This window comes from Symphodus melops, assembly GCF_947650265.1.
Source record: "Symphodus melops genome assembly, chromosome: 6".
Classification (NCBI taxonomy): Eukaryota; Metazoa; Chordata; class Actinopteri; order Labriformes; family Labridae; genus Symphodus; species Symphodus melops.
The window spans coordinates 5,046,847-5,070,393 of record NC_136696.1 but is presented as its reverse complement, the minus strand read 5'-3'; the positions used below and the strand labels follow the sequence as shown (position 1 = coordinate 5,070,393).

The 23,547-nt window shown below is 43.1% G+C and overlaps 1 protein-coding gene across 1 annotated transcript in view; it reads left to right on the top strand.

Moving 5' to 3' along the window:
- Window positions 1-23,547, top strand: part of LOC306825308 (plasmanylethanolamine desaturase 1) — a 40,424-nt gene that overhangs the window by 5,045 nt on the left and 11,832 nt on the right. Inside the window, exons 2-4 of the mRNA XM_079345975.1 lie at window positions 13,480-13,599; window positions 13,833-13,924; window positions 21,617-21,761. Of these exons, the coding sequence (XP_079202101.1) occupies window positions 13,480-13,599; window positions 13,833-13,924; window positions 21,617-21,761 (357 nt within the window). The remainder of the gene's footprint in view (window positions 1-13,479; window positions 13,600-13,832; window positions 13,925-21,616; window positions 21,762-23,547) is intronic.

Genomic DNA, 23,547 nt, shown 5'->3' with positions numbered 1-23,547 from the left:
CGGTCCTCACTCCTCGGCCAAACCGGAAGTAGTTCCAGACCTGCCATGTTGAGGTCCGTTCACTCTTTTAGTGAACGGAGGAGAGAGGAGGCAGATCCGAGGAGCGATGACCAAGGACACACGAGAGCTGACAGACACGCCCCCTTCTCGGATATCACTCATTGATTGGACACTGCAGAGGATCAGACTTAAGTGAAGCTTCTCAACATGAGCAATATACTGGACTTTAATGATTTTAGTCCTAAATACGGTATTGACTGCTCCAAGAAGGACGACTGGGCTATAATTAAAGCGATTCCACAGGCTTTCATTGGTATTGTTAAGGGAACCTTAATGTACATGGCCATAACAACTATACTACCCAGTATCTCTATAGATGGTCAACCTTCTCTTGAAAAAAGATGTAGCAATACATTTCTGAGATCGACTCTCAACAAAGATTTTTTTTCCATCTCCTCTCAAAAGAAAGAATATTTTAAAGGAATATTCCACCTTGGCGGTCAAAAGAATTAGGTGTAATTTTGTTAGATTTCCTGTCTCCCCGAAAGCCAACGAGGTACACTTTAAAACACTGAATGACATTTATCCATGTGGGGAATTTCTAAGACGGATATTTAATTTGGACAGAAATGAATGTGCATTTGAGTGCTTTTAGACCTCACAGCTGCCTTTGACACTGTCGACCACAAAATTCTTTTAGACTGCCTGAGGGACTGTGTGGGTGTCAGGGGGACCGCCTTGGAGTGGTTCAGGTCCTACCTGTCAGAGAGGTCTTTCTCTGTCAGGCTGGGGGACTCCACCTCGTCCTCTACTCCACTTCATTGTGGGGTCCCTCAGGGATCTATCCTGGGACCTATCCTGTTCACAATACATCTCCTCCCCTTTGGACAGATTTTTCAGAGACATGGCATGTCGTACCATCCTTATGCCGATGACTGCCAGATCTACATGCTGATCTCTAAAACCAGCCACTGCCCCCTGACACCCCTGTTTGACTGTCTATGTGATGTCAAGGCTTGGTTAGCCCAGAATTTTTTAAGACTAAATGGAGAAAAAACTGAGGTTATGGTGTTTGGCAGCACCCTCATTGACCTGGGAGCCCTCAAAGAGTACGAGTGTCCAAAAGTTACCAGCCTTGGCATCACCATAGACAGTGATTTTAAATTTGACAAACAGATAAATGGCGTTTTAAAATCGTGCTTTAATCATCTTCGTCTTTTGGCAAAAGTGAAACCGTTTTTATCTTTTAATCTTTTAGAACAGATCGTGCACGCTTTTATTTCAAGTCGACTGGACTACTCCAACGCACTTTATTCAGGTGTTAGCCACAAAGCCCTCTCTCGTTTGCAGTTAGTCCAGAACGCAGCAGCACGACTTTTAACAGGGACCAAAAAGCGAGAACACATCACCCCAATCCTCGCATCTTTGCACTGGCTCCCTGTTCATTTTCGCATTTTGTTTGTTTTTAAAGCTTTGAATGGACTGGCCCCACAGTACATCAAGGACCTCGTCCAAATTTATACTCCGGCGCGCAACTTGAGGTCCGAGGGCCAGCTCCAGCTCATGGTGCCTCGGGCGAGACTTAAAACCAGGGCGGACAGGGCTTTCTCTGTGGTTGGCCCCCGACTTTGGAACACCCTCCCCCTCCACGTCCGAACAGCCCTCACGGGGGAGTGTTTTCAGTCTCGTCTTAAGACCCATTTTTATTCCCTGGCTTTTTAACTTTGTGTGAGTTTTGTGGTCCTCTGTGTCTTTTACTTATTTTACTAGTTTACTACGTCTTTTATTGATTTTATTGTTTTATTTATGGCATCGTCTTGGAAATTTTTGTTTAATTGTTTTTATTATCATATGTACAGCACTTTGGAGACATTTATGTTGTTTAAATGTGCTATACAAATAAAGTGGATTGGATTGGATTGGATTTTGTAAAACAGAAATAGAAACACTTTAGCACTTAATGTTTTCCTGCAAGGTATCTGATTTATTTTAGAAGAATTTCACAAGGTGGACAGCCCACAATAACATGGATGTGCCTCCACTGACATACAACAGTGTGAAACTTGGTTTTATAACTGAGGACAGAAAATTAGAATTTAACATAAATAACTTGCTTGTACTTGCTAAATTGCTAACATTTTTTACACAAATGTAAATTCTCAAATACTGCCCCATAAAGCTGAAGCTTTATGTTGATTCTTTGAAACTTATGAAATCAAGGAAGGCCCTATATCTATGTAAGAGGTCTACCCCAGGCCTCCTCCCGGAGGGACATCCCGGAACACCTCCCTAGGGAGGCGTCCAGGGGGCATCCGGAACAGATGCCCGACCCACCTCAGCTGACTCCTCTCGATGTGAAGGAGTAGCGGCTCTACTCCGAGCTCCTCCCTGGTGGCTGAGCTCCTCACCCTAATCTCTAAGAGTGCGCCCAGCCCCCCTACGGAGGAAACCCATTTTGACCCCTTGTATCTGGGATCTCTTTTTCGGTCATGACCCAAAGCTCATGACCATAGGTGAGGGTAGGAATGAAGATCAACCGGTTAATCGAGAGCCTCGCCTTTCGGCTTAGCTCCATCTTCACCACGACGGACCGATACAGCGACGGCATGACTGCAGACTACGCATTGATCCGTCTGTCGATCTCGCGCTCCATCCTCCCCCCCACTTGTGAACAAGACCCCGAGATACTTGAACTCCTCCACCTGGGGCAAGGAGTCCCCACCGACCCGGAAAGGGCAAGCCACCTTTTTCCAGTCGAGAACCATGGCCTCAAATTTAGAGGTGCTGATCCTCATCCCGGCTGCCTCACACTCGGCAGTGAACCGCCCCAGTGTGCGCTGAAGGTCCAGGTTCGATCAAGCCATCAGGACCACATCCTCTGCAAAAAGTAGAGACGAGATCCTGTGATCCCCGAACCGGACCCCTTCCGGCCCCTGGCTGCACCTAGAAAGTCTGTCCATAAAAGTTATGAACATCACCGGTGACAAAGGGCAGCGCTGCCAGAGGCCAATGCGCAACGGGAACAGGTCCGACTTACTGCCGGCAATGCGAACCAGGCTCCTGCTCCGGTCATACAGGGACCGGACCGCCCTTAGCAAAGGGCCCCGGACCCCATAGTCTTGGAGCACCCCCCTTCTGGTGCCTATGTAAAATACAGTCTGCATAACGGTGAACATTTATGGAAGGGTTTTTTATCTTCTTTCCCAGAGATAAAGGTGGACCTACTGTAACCTTGGCGTTATTGTGTCTCTTGTGGACACGTTAAAACAACATTCATCTGATAAATGGCTTTAAATAAGCTTAACGCTGTTCCCTTAATGGGAATGAATTGTTCCATCCTATGTAACAGGATTTTACGTTCATTCCTGTCAAATACACTTAAACCTAACAGGACTAGTATAAAGACAAGACCTCATGTCCGGAGCAATCACAAGGTAAGATTAGGTAACATTAAGCAGTGCTGCCTTTCTGTGATGAGGAACTTTAGATCGTGGCTGAAAATCATCAAACTGTTGTCACAAAGAAAGTCACATAAATGATCGTCTAACTGTTTCTCTAGGATCTTTGTAAGAATAAGAAATGTGTGTTGACCCAGGCGTCCAGATCAATTATTTAATTTAGATTAAGTTACGGAAAGGTTTAATTACAGCTACTTGAACTGTCTTTGGTAGATAGTCTGCTCATTTATCCTTCAAGCAAAGAAGTGTTAACTCAGGCTAAGACGCCAACAATAATAAGATGGAAGATGTTAAATGCAATCATGCTCTGCTAAAATAAAACAAGTGTACATAAATTACAAAACTTTTGCAAAGGAATTATGATGTACCTTTCTTTTGGAGTGGTGGGAGGTCATTTTGGGGTGGTGGGAGTGTAAAAGCAGTGGCAAGCACTGGTTATCTGTGGTGATTTTTGTTGGTGAAATATTGAAATGGTGAACCAAATGGATGAAGATAAATCAGTGGTATGATTAACGAAGTTTCAAGTGAACTTTCATTCATGAAACAAGGTAACGACAGCACGTCAATTATTAACCCAGGTGGAGAGCCTCAGTGGCTTAAAGTGTCGGCTTAGCCTCTCCAGGGAGGTCATGTTGGGGTGGTGGGAGGTCATGTTGGGGTGGTAGGAGGTCATGTTGGGGTAGTGGGCCACCAGGATGCGGTAGAGTAAATACTTATTACAAATGTTTTAAACCTCTTTGGTGGTGTGGATGTCAGACTTTTGCACGCTACAGAAACGGCCTCGTTTTCCTCAGTAAAAGTTTTTTACATTTCCAGATTGATTAGACTTCTCAAATAAAGCAGGAAGACTTAAAAAAGATAACAGGTCTTGCTTTGACCACTGGGGGCGCTAAATATTGACACTAAGCGAGGCTCGTATGAGCTTTAAATAACAGCTTCATGTTATAGAGGATCAACTTTTCAAAGTTTGATAAAACAAGTTCCAGCCGTGAAGGAGAACGGCAGCTGCCATCCACACGACATTCAAGCAGATCATCTTCTGAAGTGAGAAGAAGAAAGCTTCAACGCCGGTAGTTTGCTCTTTAGAGACAAGTTCTCAGTACTTCTCTGGCTCTCATTATATACATGAACATGGTCATCTGTGATTCTTTGCACTTTTACCTGGTAAACGGAAGAATGACTTAAAGGCTGTCCCTAATTTCAGTCAAAGGGCACAGCGGGCTGCGAGTGGAAGACATGCTCAGCGACACCAACAATGTTGCAGAGCCATTTTATGAAAACTTAAAAGCAGAAATGTTTCCCACATGCTGACAAGCGTCTGTAAGAGAAAAATAAACAGCCAACATTGAAAATGTCAGTGTCCATTTAAGGGAGCACCATGCTGTTATGTGCTTAGTTGTTCGGGTCCGGTTCAGCGCTGGTAGGAGGTAAATCTAAATAGCCGTTTGGCTTGTTAGAGTTTGGAGAAGTTAGATGAGGCGTCGGCGATGCTCCATAGAGCCAAACATGGGCTCATTACAGCAAAGCTTGGATGGACAAACAGCTGGATGCATCTCCCTCTCCCCCTGTTTTCTGCGTCTCTCCATTTCTCTAACAAACTCACTATTCATCCTCTCGTCTCTCTTCGGTCCTCCCATATGTCTGAAGTGTCACGGTCCGCCGACTTCCTCCTCTTCCTTCCTCTCTTTTCTCTTGCTCTCGGTATTTAGCAAGTCGTCTCACTCTGGTCACATCCAAGAAATGTGTGTGCGTCTTTAAGCGCTTGTTTCTTGTCATGTGTGTTAGGGCTCTGGGGCATGTATGTGTGATCTCAAGTTATCCAAAGGATAAGATGTCAGCGCCTGTTAGCGATCTAAAGAGCGATACTGAGCTTCAACATCACTCAGTTCATCTCGCTCTGACTGCTCATGTGACGACCTGCTTTATTTAAACACATTTCAGAATAAATCCCTGAAAGAACTCTCGTAGATGATTATGTTCCACAAACAGCTTGTACAACCTAAACATCTACTTCTGGATCAAAATCAACCAGAAGGGAAAAAGCCTTTTTTGTCTCTTAATATGGATGTGGAGATTATTTATGCACTGCTATCTCGCCTTTTGTACAACAAGCTAACAAGCTCTGTTGAGAAAAGCGACTGTCAGTGCTGTGTGGAGCACCCGCCTTCTGTTTTCGTCTACGCGAGCGCCAGAGAGGAAAATAGAAACGAAGAAAAATCAAAAGGATTACAACCTGCTGATAATGTCTCTCATAGATTATTTTATGATCAGCTCACATTTGACTGAGTTTGTCCAGTTGTTAAAATAGACTAGACTGTGACTTCACTGTGCAATTCAAAGCCTTAAAATAATAATGAAAATATTACCCAGGACAGATGACACCGGAGTCTTGGTTCTGTCAAACACATGGTCTGTATCTGTACATTGAACAGAATACACCAGATCAGACCTGGGCCTGTCATTTTATCAACAGAAGTGGTCAGAGAGGAAGGTCCCGTTTCAAAACTTTCTTGAAGTGCAGACGGATGAAGTCCCTTTGTGAGAGGTTCCTCTGTGATGGAATCTTTGTTCAGGCATCGTCCGGCCTCTAACTCTTTCTAAACATGCTGATCATACTGTACAGGCGTCTGTACTGCAGGAGACGGTCCTGTTGGAGACATGTTGCTGTGAAAACACTCACCACTCAAGAGACTCCCTGAACTGCTGACCTCAAGTTCATAAAGGTCAGAGGTCAGAAAAATGAATGTGAGCATATGTGTGCGGCTTGGGGGTGACACGGGCTGTTCTGTGTGTGTTGGTGTGTGTGTGTGTGTGTGTGTGTGTCTCCTCAGTGCACACATGACTGGGAATGGGAGGGAGTATTTTAGCAGAGTCAGCACAACCCGTAGCTCACACAGCCTCACTGAGTTACTTTATACATGTTTTGTGTGTTTGTGTGTGTGTGTGTGTGTGTGTGTGTGTGTGTGTGTGCACTGTGTGTCTTTCTTAACACAAAGTACATCCAGACTGTGAACAGTGTCAGAGTTCAGAAGAAGAATAAATGTGTTTATAAAAATGATGTAATGATTGTATAATGCAGGAAGCAGTCAACTCCTTAAGTTCACTGTTTTTCTTCCACTTGATTTCACCTCCTTTATGTTTACAAGTGAAAGCTGTCACGGGTTCTTTTTACATTTTCAACATTTTAGTGGAGTCATTGGCGACATGATTTTTTAAAATGGTAATAATAAATGATACCATGCAGTGATAATTGGATTTTCTACCCTTGACCTGAAACAGCTCGATGTCTTGTGTTTTTAATAAAGCCTGTCTATGTTTGTTACAAACAGACTAATGAGTATTTCCTCTTCCTAGTTTCTGATTTCCTAATTTCCTAGTTCCTGTTTCACATTTTCATGTAAAGCTCCAACATGTAGGATATTGAGCTTATTCAATCATAAACTGACCTTAACTAGGGTTGCAACTATTATTGTTTCGTGTCGACTAATCTAATGATTATTTGATTGATTAATCAGGATGATGTGGCATAATATTTAGATCCCCCTTTATACTGAAGCATGCAAAGAGAAGAAATCACAATAATTCACAATGTGAAAGAAATAACACTTATCAATAGCTTAAACACATATCACTAATTTCTGGAAAATGTTATGTCTTACAAAGTATGATGAATCTGTTTGATTAGTTGACATTAAGTTGAGGTTTACAGTTCAGATTGAACGCACGTATTAACAGGAAAATGGTTTAGTACATTGACGCGTTGCTACATCATTAAGATGTGTTTTTTCCTCTCATATAAACGTATTGATAACTAAAACAAACACTAACTAGTGTTACTGAAGAAAACTGATTAATGTACAGCACCAACGTTATAAGTAGGATGCTTAAATGAAGCCTCATGCCTGAAGCGCTCAGTAATTAAATGCAACAGATCTAAAAGATTTTCATGTAAGTTGCAAACTCGCAGTATTTGAAGTTACTGCAGTTAAAAGGTGTCTGTGCTTCAGGTGTTCGTGTATTGCCGTAGTGTTGCCATGGAAGGAGAGTTTGACTTCACACAGTTTGTTTTCCATGAAATGTTCCCAAACTTCAGAAGCTCTGGATCGTCTTTTTCGATCATGTGAACTTTTACTTCTCCCTTTGAACAATGCAGCAGCTCGTATGTTCTCCTCCTAACTTCCAGGGAGGGGTTGCTATTCCCAGTCAGAGATGCACCCTGTTCACTGAGTGTGGAAGCAGCGCACACACGTTGTAACAAAGGCTTGCACACATACTGCGGACTCACTGCGTGCACTCTTTGCACACCTTGTGCATCGATGGCTTTAGGCGAGCCTTCCAGGCAGGATTCTGCTTTTGACCTTGACCATCACAAGAGAGGAGCTGGGAATGCTGTGCTTTTCCAGAGATGTGCTCTATGTGTGTGTGTGTGTAATTATCCTTATGAGGGCCGCAGATGAATATGATGGTAGCAGAAAGCCCAGGAGATGTGAGGACGGCATACAGCACACACACTTGCACACAAAAGAACACACACATGATGGGATCTGTCCATCCTTTTTTTTGGCTCCACAGGGGAGGCAGGCTGGAGCAGGGCCTACTTACACAGACTCTCATGTGGGTTGAAATGTGTGTGTGTGTGTGTGTGTGTATGTGTGTGTGTTAGTAACTGTGCCTGGATATATGCATCTGTGTGTGTGTGTGTGTGTGTGTGTGTGTGTGTGTGTGTGTGCCATTGTGTCGGGATGCAGTTATTGAATTGCAGTTGCCACATTCCTCTCTTTGTTGCTGTTGAATCTACAGGGTAATGGATTTATTAAGTTTGTCTGGCAGCCCTGTGTGCGTATCCGTGTGTGTATGTGAATGTGTGTGTGTGTACACATCTACATAAAGACATACATATTGTGTGTCAGCTTGTGTGTGTGATCGTTTCTTCATCTGTGGTATGTGTACTTTGCGTTGATGTGGGTTTTGTTTGTATGTGTGTGCCAGTAAGTGTGTGTTTGCTCTTGTCGCTGCGTTGTGTACTTTTATTGTGTGTGTGTGTGTGTGTGTGTGTGTGTGTGTGTGTGTGTGTGTCCCAGGTTCTCGGGTCCGCTGAGATCAGATGAAAGGAAAGCGGCCTGTGACTGATCCACTCCTTCTGAACAGGGGAATTCGACCTCCCCCTCTCTCTCTCCCCCTCCCTCTCTCTCTCCCTCACCCTCTTTGTGTCTCTCTCCTCATCTTTCCTCCATTACTGTCATTCTCTCCCAGAGTCTCTCTCCCTGTCTCCCCCTCTTCCTCCCTCTCTCTCTCTCTGAGCATGTGACCCACTTTTACCACCCACATCTCTCTCTTTCTCTCCCCCTTTTCCCTTTCTCCCGAAGTCCCATCTGAAGACGGTCTACTGAGAGTAAACCAGGGGACACAGACAGAGAGAGACGGAGAACAAAAAGAGTAACAGAGCTTTTCTGCATTCTGCTCGAACATACAGTGACGCCCTCTGAGTGTCTAACGTGTGACGTGTTTGTAAAGGCATTTTGTCGTCGGCCGTTGGGTCTTCGTCTTGGACAGAAACGGTAAAAAAAGGTGTCCAACCATTGTCACTGTCAGCGTGTTTAACTCGCCCTCAGAGATGTCTACGGTCTGTCTGTTTGTATGAAGACATCTGTTCATAGAGAAAAAGAACACGCTAAGTTGTGAGGGTCCACTCAGCCTCGTGGTGAATGAGCGCACGCCATGTATGGAGGTAATGGTCCTATAAGCAGACGGCTCAGACTCGAATCCTACCTCTGGTTCTTTTCCTGCATTTCATTCCCCAATCTCTCTCTCTCTCTCTCTCTCTCTCTCTCTCTCTCTCTCTCTCTCTCTCTCTGTTTTCTGACTCTAAGGTTAAAACAGAAAACAAAAAAAGAGAAGGCAAAGTTGTAAAAGCAGGTTTACTTTTTGGACAATGTTCTTTTTCTATTGCTCCTTTTTATAAATGATCCAGGTGCACAAACAACCTATAAAGGCCTTTTATTCATAGGAAAAGAAATGTGTCCTCTGCAGGGTGAAGGGACACTGAGACTCTCAGTTTCGGTCTCAGTGTGTCTCTACACCTGAATGAGGCACAAGCTGCTACACGTTGGTGTATTGGTAAATGTATGAATATTTAATTTGTAGAAAGAATCCACTCTCCCTGTGTCTTATAATTGCACTGTAGATTTGGGAAAGCGATCTACAGAATCCCTCAGAACAGTATTCATGATCAGAACTGGAGGTTGACTCAGAATCTGCTCACTTGTGTGCGTTAGCTCGCATTCTGTCACAAGCCTGGATTAGAATCTTTTGTTTGCTTGTTAGTGGAGCTCAGATAGCTCACACTGTACATATTTGATCACGCCTCGCCCCCTCACCCCGCTGCCTTGTTCCTGAAAAAACAGCGGTGAGAGGCAAAGAGGTCTTCTCTGCGTATCGTCTCTTCATTAGGCCATTAGTATTCAGGATGTGTTGCCTGCCTGCTCGCTGGCCGCCACTCAATCCCCAGACAGCGAATCAGCCGGCGTTGATTAATTTCAGCCTATTAGCACCCCTCGTTCTCCTCCCCCGGCTCCGCCCAGGTTAAATCCCTGCACACACCCGCGTGCGCGCTCACAGGCGGGGGTTGCTGCTGGGTGAGCGATGGCGGAGAGGTTGCCAGGGAGCCAGTTGTTGTCAGAAGGATATTAATGAGAGCGCTGCTCTGGCCCGAAGAGTCTATGAAGGCATGTGTGTGTCCATGCGTGTTACTGTTTATGTGTGTCTCAGTGTACATCTTGAGTTTTGGTGTTTATACGCCAACTGAAGCTTTGCATAAGCTGTGAGTGTGTGTTTGTTAAAGTGAGAGCTTTGTGTTTAGCTTGTGTGTGTTGTTACATGTTAGCATATGTCCCTCTATACTTACATCCTGTTTTTGTGCGTCTGTCTCTTGCTGTGTGTGATATCTAGCAATGCCATGGCCTGAGGGACGAGGGCTTATGTGTGAGTGTGTACGTGTGTGTGAGAGACATAGAGAGAGAGAGAGAGTGTGTGTGCTCTGCGGAGGCCTGTCCTAGTTTCCTTCCCATCACCAGGGAGCTGGAGGATCCAAGGACTGACGCACATCACCTGACAGCCGCCCCACTGCTCCACGGCCCTGCACTGTGTATATGTGTGTGTGTGTGTGTGTGTGTGTACGTGACGGAGATGAAGTGACTGAATTTGTGTACGTGTCAGAGGATGAGTGTGTGTGTGTGTAATCGACAGAGATGTGAGAATGTGTTAGGAAACCCATCAGCTGGATCGTCATTCTATGTGATAGCAAAGAAATGTTTGTGTGTGTGTGTGTGTGTGTGTGTGTTCAGAGTTTGTGTGGGTGCAGAGGCCATGAGAGAGTTGAGAGAGTGAATTCTGTTGTAGCGATCCCTCGAGGTGTGTGTGTGTGTGTGTGTGTGTGTGTGTGTGTGTACCTTGGAGCAGAGAGGAGAAAATGGTGTCACATGAAGCTTGGAGACAACAGAGCTAACTGCGCTCTATTTAACCTCACTATGGACTGAGGCTGTGTGAACTGACTACCTGCTGTATTGCATAAAAACATTAAATTATTTCACTAGACCTGTGCTACATGTGCAGGACAGAGTGTGTTCACTCAGTCTGCGCCTCACTAAATACCTTGATGCGCCGTCAGCGTGCTGTCACCTGCTGCCTTTAGACCCGAGCTGACTGTTCACATACAGGCGCAGTGCTGAGGTGCAGCTAGCATTTCCTATGGTTTGTCCACAGGTTGAGCACAGAGACGTAGATTTGTTTGTAGATGTTGTCAAGCAGAAGGTCATAAGGAGTAGGACGTGTACAGCAGGACCACATGTTCTGGCACAAAGGGCAGCAAACGAGTGAGAAGGAAACATGAAACGTGCGGATTTCATTCCCGTCTCCACGGAGTCATCCTGTTCCAGCCGTCGTTCTGAAATGTCTTTTAATGACAGGTTGAGGTAAAGTGCTGCTTCTTGCACAGCTCATGCAGTCTTTTTCCATCACTGCTGCCTTCTGGCCTTTTCCTTTAGATGATGTTTTACTGCAGGCATCCAGCTCTCCAGTCACACACAAACAGTCCTTGTACTTTGAGATGACATTAGCTGTCAATAAAGATCACAAAGTCTCCTTTTCAGGAGGAGAAGTGAACAAATAAACCTTTGAGTTCATGATACAGTTATCAAAGTTTTTTTTTTTTTTACTTGTCTTATTGATCCTATTTTCATTTTCAGAGAGCTGCTAGGACTTGTCTTTGTCTGTAGGATCGGAGGCTTTGTGAACAGTTTGTCACTAAAGCGTAGAAAGAACTGATTTTAAATATGTTCAGCGTTTCTCACTTGTGGTGCAGTGTAGCTGTTCTTATAGAGTCTGTATTGTTGTACATCCTATCACCCATAAAGACAATAGATTACAAAGCCCAACCCCATTACAGCAGGACCCGCACAGAAACACGTGATACCTGTCAAAATCAATATACATGTAATTGTTTCCATTATAACCTCAATAACATGTTTGTGAGGAAACTTTTATCACACTGTTTCATCAACAGATATTTGGTGTGCACGCTCAGAACGGGCGACCTGGGTTCGAATCCGACCTGTGAATCCTTTCCCTGTCAATGTTGTTCCTCTCTCTCTCTCTCTCTCTCTCTCTCTCTCTCTCTCTCTCTCTCTCTCTCTCCTTACACTGTCCACTTCCCTGTCAAGCAAATACAACAAACCTTTTAAAAAGTCTTCATGATAACACTTTTGAAATTAATCATTTCCTTCATCCAACCACTGTCTAGAAAAAAAGACATCAGACATTTTCATAACATCCTTGAGTTTCAAAGTCAAACTCATTTAAAGCCACACTTCTCTCTCCTCCTGAATTAGCCATCTGTCTCCTCACAACTTTGATAGCGTCTATTTTTAGAAGGTGAAGGGTCACTTTTGATGATTCGTAAAATATCCATAATCACATATCTTAAATCTCCTGTGACAACTTCAGTCCATACCTTATGAGAGGCTGATAGCATATTCATTGTCACACAGGTCTATAGGCGCACACACTCACACGGCTGTGTGCTTTATTAAAAAAAACTGTCATGAATATCTTATAGGCTGCTAATGCTGTGTGATATATTAGGATCTGAAGACATTAAAGTTTTAAGAGCACATTAGACTGGCAAAGAGAGGAGGATCAGACAAAGGGTGACGGGAGACACAAAGAACAAAAGAGAGTAGCTTAAAACAGTTTATATTTGTGCTTTTTATAGTTTATTTCTGTAAGTGGGTTAGATCTGCTGCTTGGGCAGAAAGGTCAGACCAGACCGAACAAAGACGAGACGCAAATAAAAGGGCCAACAACAAAGACGTCGAAGCTTGTGAAAGACGTGGGACATCTGGAAAGTTTCAGACAACCCTGCAGATCCAAACGTGCCTTTTCAATAATTCATATTTTCTAATCTTTTTGGCTGTGTGGGGAACGAGTTTTAGTTTGACCCTCTCATCTCTTTCATAATGTTGCTGATCTGCCAGTTTCGAGTGTGACTACTTGAAGTAAGTCCGTTTTCCTCTAATACTGCTGACCTATAGGTTCGGCCATGTCCCCGCAGAGCTCCGCCTCCCACCTGAAAAGGCCTATATGTGTGTCCATGCGGGGTCTGATGCTGCGTCAGCTCTGGTGTTTCACATATGAGAGGTCACGACCCTGCAGCCTGGAGTACACTTGTCTTCATCTGAATGATTACATATTAACAAGCTGGAAGCACACACACACACAGTCATTGTAGTGGATGGTCCTTTGACCTTTTGTAAGGAGCGAGTTGTTCTCTCTGTGGTCGCATGGACTTCACTCAGCTCATTAATACAAAGCATCACAGCTCTCATCTTCTTATCGCTCCCACCCTCGTCTTCAGCTTCATATGGTGAATAATAAACGATGCCCACTACTCAAGCAGATCGTTTGTTCTGTGATGATGCTTGGAGATATGATTTCTATTGTTGTTTCTCTCTTCCTTATTCTTCAGGTAAGCGGCTCCAGGAGTGGGTGTGCGTCATTCTGTGCCTCTTTCTCTTCATCATCAACTTCTCCTTCCTCCTCCTGCACTTCTCCACCGTTCACATCTACAAGATCGTCCTCGGCATCGGTGAGCAGATCCTAGCTATATTCCAAAAAACAGTGATCAAGCTTCTGTCTGTGTAGGTATCACTTTGAAACTTCCTTTAATGTCTTATTTACACATTTCGATAAGCGTTGCTCTTCCAAATCGCCCATTCCACGTCCCACATGAGCGCTGGTGTGTTTTGCGCGCACATCTGATGACAACATGTCCTTCCTTTTTCCTGTGTCTGTTTGTCTGCCTCTCTGTTTGTGTGCCAGTCCTCGGGATCGTGACGGCAGACTTTGCATCAGGGATGGTACACTGGGGGGCGGATACCTGGGGCTCTGTGGACATCCCTGTTATTGGCAAGGTGAGCATGCACACATACATGCGTACTGTACATTGCATATAGTCACACTGCATTAGAGAACATAAAGTACTTCACAATAAATCAGGCTTCAAACAAAGTAAAGCCCTGTATTCCTCGTGATCCCCTGAAATCACTGGTCAGCCTCACCTGAACGAGGACAGGAAGAAAAGGCCTGAAATGATGCAGAACGGCTGGTGTGTTAGTCGAACATTCACATTGTGGAGTTTGTTTCTGCCTGTTTTGCCTTCATTTGACAGCAAAGAAGGAGACATTAAACCGTGTATCTCTTTTGTTCCGTAGCTGTTTTTGAATGTCTTGAAAAACTTGAAATGTGATTTTCCTGGGTCTTCAGTGTGACTATTTCACCAAAGACAGTGTCAGTTACATTCAATTCCCTTATGCTGATACAGCTTTATGTTCATAAAAATACAAGGTTCAGTCATTCAGACCTATAATATGCTGAGACCCTCACCCACGCATTCGTCACCTCCAGGCGAGACCACTGCAGCAGTCTCATCTGCAGTCCATCATCCAAAACACTAAAAAAACATCAGTCCACAACTCCGCTGCTCGTCTTCTCACACTCTCCTCCACCCGTGACCACATCATCCCCGTCCTTTGTAACCCCCACTGGCTCCCCATCCCTCAGCGATCCACTTCAAACTACTCATCAACACCTTGAAAATCCTCCATAATCTGGCTCCCCCACCCCGCTCTCAGGTCTGCTGACGCAACCCCCCCCCCCCCCCCCCCCCCCCTCCTGTGACAGGATCTTCTCCGTTGCTGTTCCTGAACCTTTGTAACTCACTCCAAAAAAACATCAGACTCCCCCTCGATCTCCACCCTCTTCATCGCCTACAACCACTCACAAACTCAGTTGTCATCCTCCTTTTTTTGTATTATTTCTTAGTTGTTTTGTTGTCAGTCTTTGTTGAGCCTCTTTGATTATTTACAAAAGCACTGTAACAATTGAATTCATTGTTGCTGAAGGCCTTGAAACAAATGTGTGACAATAGATTAACCATGTCTGTGACACTGTTTCATACCAGCACCCCCTCCAGCTCAATGTCCCCTCTCCTGAGGCCTTGTTACCATGGCAGCATGGTGGCAGCACCTTAGTCCCCTGAGCCTCAGGTCTGCATTGTGACCTGGAAACTAAATGTCACAGTCTCACAGAGGGATTTCCCTCTACACAGTAATGTCCAAGGTCCCCGATACACAGAAAACACACGCACACACACACACACACACACACACACACACACACACTCACACACACTCGTGTGGCCTCCGCGTGGACCAATGTACGTAAAGATGGATGCACACACATTTGATTTAGACATTAAAACGAGTTCCACTCATTAATGTACACTCTGATTTATCCTGTTTCCCTCTGCCAATTAAAGTAAAGGTCATCCTCATATCAGCCAATTAAAATCAGTGTGATCAGGTGCAGCTTGCTGATTGGTTTATGTGAATGCTTTGATGGATGAGATGTGAGCACTGTGTGTGTGTGTGTGTGTGTGTGTGTGTGTGTGTTCTTAAGTCTCAAGTCATCATGTGTTATTATCGTGAAATATTCATTGATAATTAATGAATAGGAATCTTGAAGCACCTATGACGTTCACACCTGAAGAAGCCTTATTAAGACGAGAGTTTGCATTCATGCTTCAGTCACGTGTGATCAAGGCAGGATTCAAACTTCCTTTTTTAGTCAAATTCATCAATTCAAATCTTTCCATAAAAAACATGAACCTAAAGAACAGCAGAAAGGCAAACTAAACTAACTAAGATCATATTGTGAGCCTGGTTGTGTATTAGCGAAAAGAGTTCATGGGTATCTGATATCCTTAGAACGAGGGCCCGACCCATATGGGATAACGATATGGATTTTAGAGAGAGAGAAACACCTGATACCGATATATCAGCACATATCTTTCTTAGATCCACTTTGACTCAGTAAATGTATAGATGTACATTTACACATCCAATAAACTGGAAAGTATCTGCACATGTACATGCATCACTGCTTGACACTTTGGAGGGTGATGATGCTTGTATTAATCTTCTACTGGTGAAAGGGAACAGCTAGTGTACATACAATGAAACTCCAATGAAAAGCTTTTTGGCTGGTGAATAAATCTTGTGACATTGGTGCATATCTCTGATCAAACTGTCTGATTCTGATAGTCACTGAATAAACTAATATCGGCTGATATTATCGGCTGTCGTCAGGCTTTACTTAAAACCTTAAAAACATGCTGTTTGATCCTGATGAAGCCTGGAAATATTTACATAAAAAGATAACAAAACAAGCCAAACATTAATGTGTGATGTTAATAATCTCAGACCAGATGACCAAATAATTTTTATTGGGTTATCATAATATTTCATCGTCATTATAAAATGCATAAACACAAGTGTGTTTATTCCACGTTTCAGTTTGATCGGATTCAGAAGAAACTCTAAGAAGAAGCTTCAGAAGAAGTAGCTCGAACTAAGCGCTGATAGAGAAGGATGAAACTTCATTTGTCCTTGAAGTTAGCTTTGTGAGAATGATCATAGAATGAGTCCAACCAAAAGCCTTTGAGACAGAACCAGAGTTGACCACACTTTATTTGTTTCATGTTTTTAACCCTAATCAGAAAAAAAGCCTCTTGTTTCTAAGGTGAAGGCTTAAAAAAGATTGATGAAGAGCTGCTGTTACTCAGAGTGGTTCTGTCTGTAATCTGACACTGAAAAGATGATAACAAAAGGGTCAAATATGGACAGATAGATAAAAACAGACCACAGATTTGTACTTATCATGGACAAGCGAGTACACTTCTACATGTGTAGACCTGAAGCTCTTTTAGTAAAACACTATTCGTAAACTTCTTTTCCTTTGACCATGAATGTGCCATTCATTTTCTTTATTTTGAGTTCTGATTTGATTTCACTTATAACCATGAATGAACCATGAAACTCTCACTACAAACTGTTCCTGGACTTTTAAAAATGAGGAAACATTTTGAAGGGGATATCAAACTGAAAGGTAACTTTATGGTGAGATAATCTCAGCTACACATGTTTTAAAATAGAGAGTGATGCTGTAAACACTATTGGTTCAGCTTCGCAGGTCTTTACACGGCTTCTTCTTCACACGAGTCAAAGGTTTAACTAAAATAGTCCGTCATGGTTTGATGCTTTTACACAGGAGACTGTTGTTTAGATGTCCCTTTACTGTAATAAAGTGACATGTCTTAGTACCACACTGATGTCTGTTTAGTGTGATGATGGATTTGGTGTGAAAGAAGATTTTTACATTACATATCATACAATATTCAGCTCTCAGCTCTGTGTGTGTGAACTTAATCTACTTTGTCAAAGAGAAGCATTTAGCTGTTTCATTGTGTTCTTCACACATTATACCGTCAGCACTCTGAACAACGCTTTATTTTTTTGCACTTTGTTACTTTTTGTGTTCCGTAAAGCCTCTTTGTGCTGTGATGTTTATTTATGATGCGACGTTTATGGGGTTCACAGTAGTTAAAGGCACCAAAGGCACGGCGGCAGCCACGGATTTGCATGGTGTGTCAAACACTGTAGGAGACCTCTAATAAAGACTTAAACTGGAAAAGAAGAATGAAGACGAACCTTTGCAGAGAACAGAGCGATGACAATGAGCGCCTGGAACATTCGGGTGTGTATGTGTGGAGACGAAAAACACAACAATCCATGGCACACACCTCAGTAGGGTTTTTGGGGCTGTGTGAGTTTTGAGGCAGAGAATAAAGCAGGACTGTGCTCACAGTTAGTTAGTTTGAATATCAAAGACGGGCACGATGGAGAACACCTAAGGCTAATAGCAGTTGCAGTTATGGAGGGAACGTTTGAAGGAAGTGTCATTTTGGTGTTTATTTGTTCTGTTGTTTTCTTGTTTTACGTCGTTTTTTGTCATGGCTGGACTTTTTGTGTCTTGTGTTCCGTGCTCGCTGTCGTTGTTTGTTAAAAAACACTTTTTAAAGAGGTTCCTCACGCTGAATTCTAGACACCATGTTGAAGCGTCAACGCGGACGCCAAGTCATTGTCTGCACATGAACTGTACGCTCTCCAGAGTGATATATAATAAAAGGATGCCTAAGAGTCCTGAGAGTCTGCTGTCACACGACCATGAATAATGTCTCCTGCAGTGAAGGCCCACAGAGCTGTTACAGCTGTAATACAGAAAAACACATTTTCTGTCCTGATCATTGGCACAGAGGATAGAAAGGTAAACTAATATCTGGGCTGTAAGGTCATTTTTGATTTATTACATGATAAATATATTTCTTTTGATTGAATAATCTTTGACAGGGGATCCCAAACATTTCAGCTCAGAACCCCCAAAATAACACTGTTTGAGACTGGAACCCTTCTAATTAATTGTAAGTGTGCATTTATTTTTACAGTCTGTGGGTCTATGGTCTAGGGTTTGGTCCCTTTGAATGGAGTCTGGTGCGCGTTGTCAGATAGTTTGTTTGTTTTGGGGTGAACGCTCAAACAAACCCTCGGGCAGACTAAAGCCATAACTAATGAAAACTGTGCTCTTGGTTTGCTTCCAAGCGTGCCAGAGTTTGGTTCGCTGTAGTTAAAAAAGCATTCTGGACCACTGTTCCAACTTCACTTCTGAATCGAGTCCACACAAGTTAAATGTGAAAGTGACCTGAGACGCAGAACTCATGTCTCAAAAACAGACACAGAGGTGATGTCTGTATTTTATGTTTGTATTTATATTCTTGGGGAGCAACACACACCTACATTCTTGTAGTGATTTGCACACTTATATTGAGATCACTTATATTTCAGCGTAAATCTTATAGAAAGACTGTTGTTGTATTTAAAATGTGTCTTCTTTTTTTATATGTATTTTCATCATAATGGGTCAAATACACAATTTTAAATCTTGTCACTTTTTTTTATTTGGTTAGGGAAGGCATCTCGCGACTCCCCAGGGGGTTCAACTCCCGTTTGAACTTTCAGACCCCAGCTCATAATCCTGTCGTGTGTAAAGCAGAAAAATTGGACCGTTTGGCCTAAAATGGTTGAATCCTTGCTGTATATCGTTTCTTTAAATGTGTTAGTGAATTAATAATCGTATCGTCTGAGCTCTAACTGAAATCATGTCTCTCAAACTGAGGGACGGATTATTTTTTCTTTGCACGCTGCTCTTTGTTGTAGGTTTAATGTCAATCTGTTTTACTGAGCACACAGTTTTTATCTCGTCATTGTATTAAGATTTTTGACATTTTTTCAGTACAATTCTGACATATTACCCACTGTAATGTTCTGTGTTTGAAATGACACATCTATTATTGGCTTTGATTTGTGTCCATAAAAGTGTTTTCACTGCTGCACTATCTTAGAGTGCACTACATTTTCCCAGAAGTGTTGGAAAGTATTCCTTCGTGGAGCTTTGGGCCGTGCTGCTTTTTTGTCGTCATCATGTCGTTGAGCTTTAATTGACTCAACAAGGATTTAGCAGTCCCCTAATGACACCACTTTGAGGACAGAGTCACGCTCATTAGTTCCCAATGATGCTCCATTCACAATGAAATTTGCCAGATGTGCTTTCAGTTTACAGGTGTTTTTTGACAATTGTTTGTCTTTCTAATATTTTATCAGCAGCACTGCTTGTCATTTTTTCCCCTCGTCTTTTTCCTACATTAACTACATTTTTAACAAACATGAATACTCCCTTGTGAGGCTGCTCAGAGGGAGAAGTTGGGGTAATTGAATGGCTTCAGTCAGTTTCTACTTAAAGAAAAAAAAAGAAATGATGGATAAAAAAGAAAAAGAGAGAGCCAGAGCAACCAAAAAAAAGGAGATGAAAATACAGAAAAAGGTCGGAAGGACAAAAAAATAAGGGGGTGGAAGGGGTGTGTCTTTCCAGCCTGTGGGACAGCGCTGGTTGCCGGGGTGATGGGCGATGTGGGCTGGTGATTAATGGACTTCGTGCAAGGTGGGCCGTTTAACAGTGTGGGATTAGAGGACATGCAGCCACCGGTGGCCCACCGTTAACTGGGAGCGCTGATGCTGCCCCGCTCGGCACGACCTCCGCAGCTTAGCCGGGCTTTCATCTGGCTGAGGGCTGCTGCGAGAAGAGGGGGGGGATGTGAGGGGAGAGATGGGGAAGAGGCAGACGATAACAGAGATGGGTACATAATTGTGCAGATATCGACAGATAATTTCTCTGTTTGCTGTGGCACCTAGCAACAATGTTCACTGTCAGGCGCGTGCCATTTAACTGCTAACACTACAATAATGAGTTTTCATGCTGGTGCTTCCAAAGAAACCCTACACAGACACAGATGCATAGATGCACATGATAGAGAGAGAGATGCAAACCTTACTTTTCTGCTTTTTCCACACAGGGCAATAAATTACCTTTATCCTTTTATGCGCATGTGTGTGCGTGTTTCTTTTTGTCCTCTTTTGTGCTTTTGAGATTCATATTCAGTCTTTCATTTGAGACCCCCGTGCTCTCACAGACAGGTGTCTGCCTCTGCACAGTGCAGGTGGGGTTTGTGGGCGAGTGTGTGTGTGTGTGTGTGTGTGTGTGTGTGTGTGTGTGTGTGTGTGTGTGTGTGTGTGTTTGAAGCTCATAGTTTTTAGTTTTTGCAGGGCGTCCATGGGTCATTTATGCTTATGAGTGTGTTTGCGCGAGCCCACTGCTGTTCTGTGGTTTATTAGGATGCTGGATATGAGCTTTGGGGTTGTGCATGATTCTCGGCACCGCTGAGTCGTGATGTGTGTGTGTGCGTGTGTGTGTGAAAGCATTTGATCTGCGTTTGTGTAAGAACTGTAAACAATGCTTTCCAGCATCTGTTTTGTGTTCTGATTGAAAGTGAATGTATTCTCATACAGTATTTACTGCAGTTTTAGCTCTACTTGTTATAGATCCAATCAGTGAAAAACTAGATGTGTTTCTGTTTGACTGAGGGAACGAATGTCCAGACGCTGAGGAGAATGTGTGGTTATCTGTTTCCGCCTTCACTTCTGTGTCTTTGACTGTCTGATTTTCAGTAGAATATTTTATTTCCTCAAAAAAACATTCAATATGTATCTAATGTGAAGCATTTCTTAATTGCAATAAAATTGTTTTCACTGCTCACATTTGAAGAGTTGATGAGGCTCTGTCTATTGTGCCGCAGCCTTTTAATGAATAAGGAAGTTACCGAACGTGATAAACAATTCTGTGCTGTCCATTTCTATAAGCTTACAATCAGAGGGCCATCTTAATGAAAAGGTAAATCAACGTGAGCTCGTATAGGATTGTCCAGTCTACACACACACTACACATTCACACCCTGATGTTAGAGGCTGCTATGTAAAGTGTCCATTAGAAGTAACTAATCCCATTCGTACGCATTCATACACCACAGAAGAAGCAGCAGGAGCAACTTGAGGTTTTCCCCAAGGACATATCGACATGTGGATGCAGGAGCTGGGGATCGAACTTTCCAGTTAAGAGACGACCGACTGAGCCGCAGCCGCCCCAGCTTTTAAATTTCTATCCCTCAAAATGATTTTTGTTGTTAATTATAGAGGGTCCCTCCTTTCATTATAAATCGCCCACACAAAGCTACTGGTTTAGAGGGGGCAGACGTTATAGATCTATTTAGTGAATATTTACAGTCATCAATGTTATCTCTCTTTTTTTCTTCTCTGCAGGCATTCATCCGTCCTTTCAGGGAGCACCACATCGACCCCACAGCCATCACTCGCCACGATTTCATTGAAACCAACGGCGACAACTGTATGATCCCCATCCTACCACTGTCTTACATGGCCTACAAGTTCCTCACATACACACCAGGTGAGCACACTCACTAAATTTAATTTCCTCAGCTGGCTTCCTAAGGAAGCACCTCCATGTACACCAGTGTAGCATATTCATGTTCTGGAAAGAAAACACAGGAATCTCACACATGGCAGCAAAGTACCAGAGAGAAGAGAGAGGGGTGCAATCTGTTCTTGTGACTTTGTAAATGAGGATCCTGAAGCTCTGGTATTTTGTATTCTGTGTGAAAACTCTCCTCCCTCACATTGTTCTCACCTGCGAGTGAGAGACTATGGGGTGCAACACCTGCAGAGGTTTGAGCCTTCTCTGTAGAATTTTCCTCATCGACACCAATGCCCTGAGAAATGGGCGGGAATCACAAGTACAGCTCGACAAATGTATTCCTCACTGGCTTTCAACCCAGCACCATAGTCAACATGCTAATAACAACGTCAGATTAGATGAAATGAGAATGTGAGGACTTGGAGTCTTACAAACTGCTGCAGTGACTCAGTGATCCAAGTTGCCAAAGGTAGCGTCGACTCTGGCTGAAGAGTGTCCACTGATGATGGGAGGGCACGGGGCAGTGTTGCTGGTAATCATGTGCGCTGACCTAACAAGTGCAGGGCAGGAAGGGAGGGACGGGAGGAGGGAGATCAGCGGGAGAAACAGAGCAACCTGTTATTAAGGCGGTGACATCTCCACCTGTCATGTCTGCACTTCAACTTTAGCTGGAAGGTCACTGACGGGTAAAAAGGAGGGGGCGGGTGAGGCGGGGGGTGTCGACATCAGTAAGCAAGGTTGAGGTCTAGCTTAGCTGCCAGTTTTATGGGGTTACACTCTCAAAAGCACTGACCATGTGTCGTATCTGCTGTCATGAATAGACCAGTTTATTACCCCTCTGTCTGTGTTATTCTCTTTTAATTCAACTGGACTCTCTTACTTTTCTCTGTGTTTATTTATGAAAGACTTCAAGCACTTTGCAATGCTTTTCCTTTAATCCTTATCCACACACCTGCTCGTCTAGTCTCTGCATAATAACACCTCTTTCTCTCTTGTCTTTTTTAAAAGCAGTGTTTTAAGAGCTCAAATAAAGAATCTGTTACATTTTCTCAGAGCTTTATGTAAGTTATGACATTTGAAAGAAATATGCATAAATAGTGATTGAATTAAAAGAATTAAATAAAACATTAATAAGGAAAAAAAAGACGTTAGAATTAAAACAATATTAAAATACAGTTCACTTAAAAGGTAAATAAAGAGCAAATTAATGAACAAAATGATTCTGATCCTGGGAACAATTAGTCCAGAAGATGAAAACATGCTGTGTTGAAGTGCTGGCTGTTCTTTCAACAATGCAGCAGCCAATATGTCCGCCCTCTAAGTTTAGATCTGGATTTCTTGGGACCAGGTTTAACCCTGTAACACCCCTTGTTGTAAAATTACAACGTCACCTTTAACCATCCTAAAAAACAATCTGTTATATTTTATCTTATTTTTTACCACATTTACATAGTCATTGGGTCCTATTGTTCAGTCTCACAATGCTATTGGATCTTACATTTGTTTACAAGTCACACCTTCTGGCCATGAACTCACACAACCTCTCAAGGTTTCCTTCGAACAACAACTATTTGTTTCATTGGACTGGATTCATCAGATTCAAGTAAGTAATATGTCTTTTATATTTTTTTTGGTTGTTATTACAATGTCTAGAGCATGTACATATGTAGTTATTGTGGAATAGATGCATCAAATTTCATTTAGAGCTTGTTATATAATTGTTGCAATTATACAACACTGGGTGAATGTGGTAGTCAAA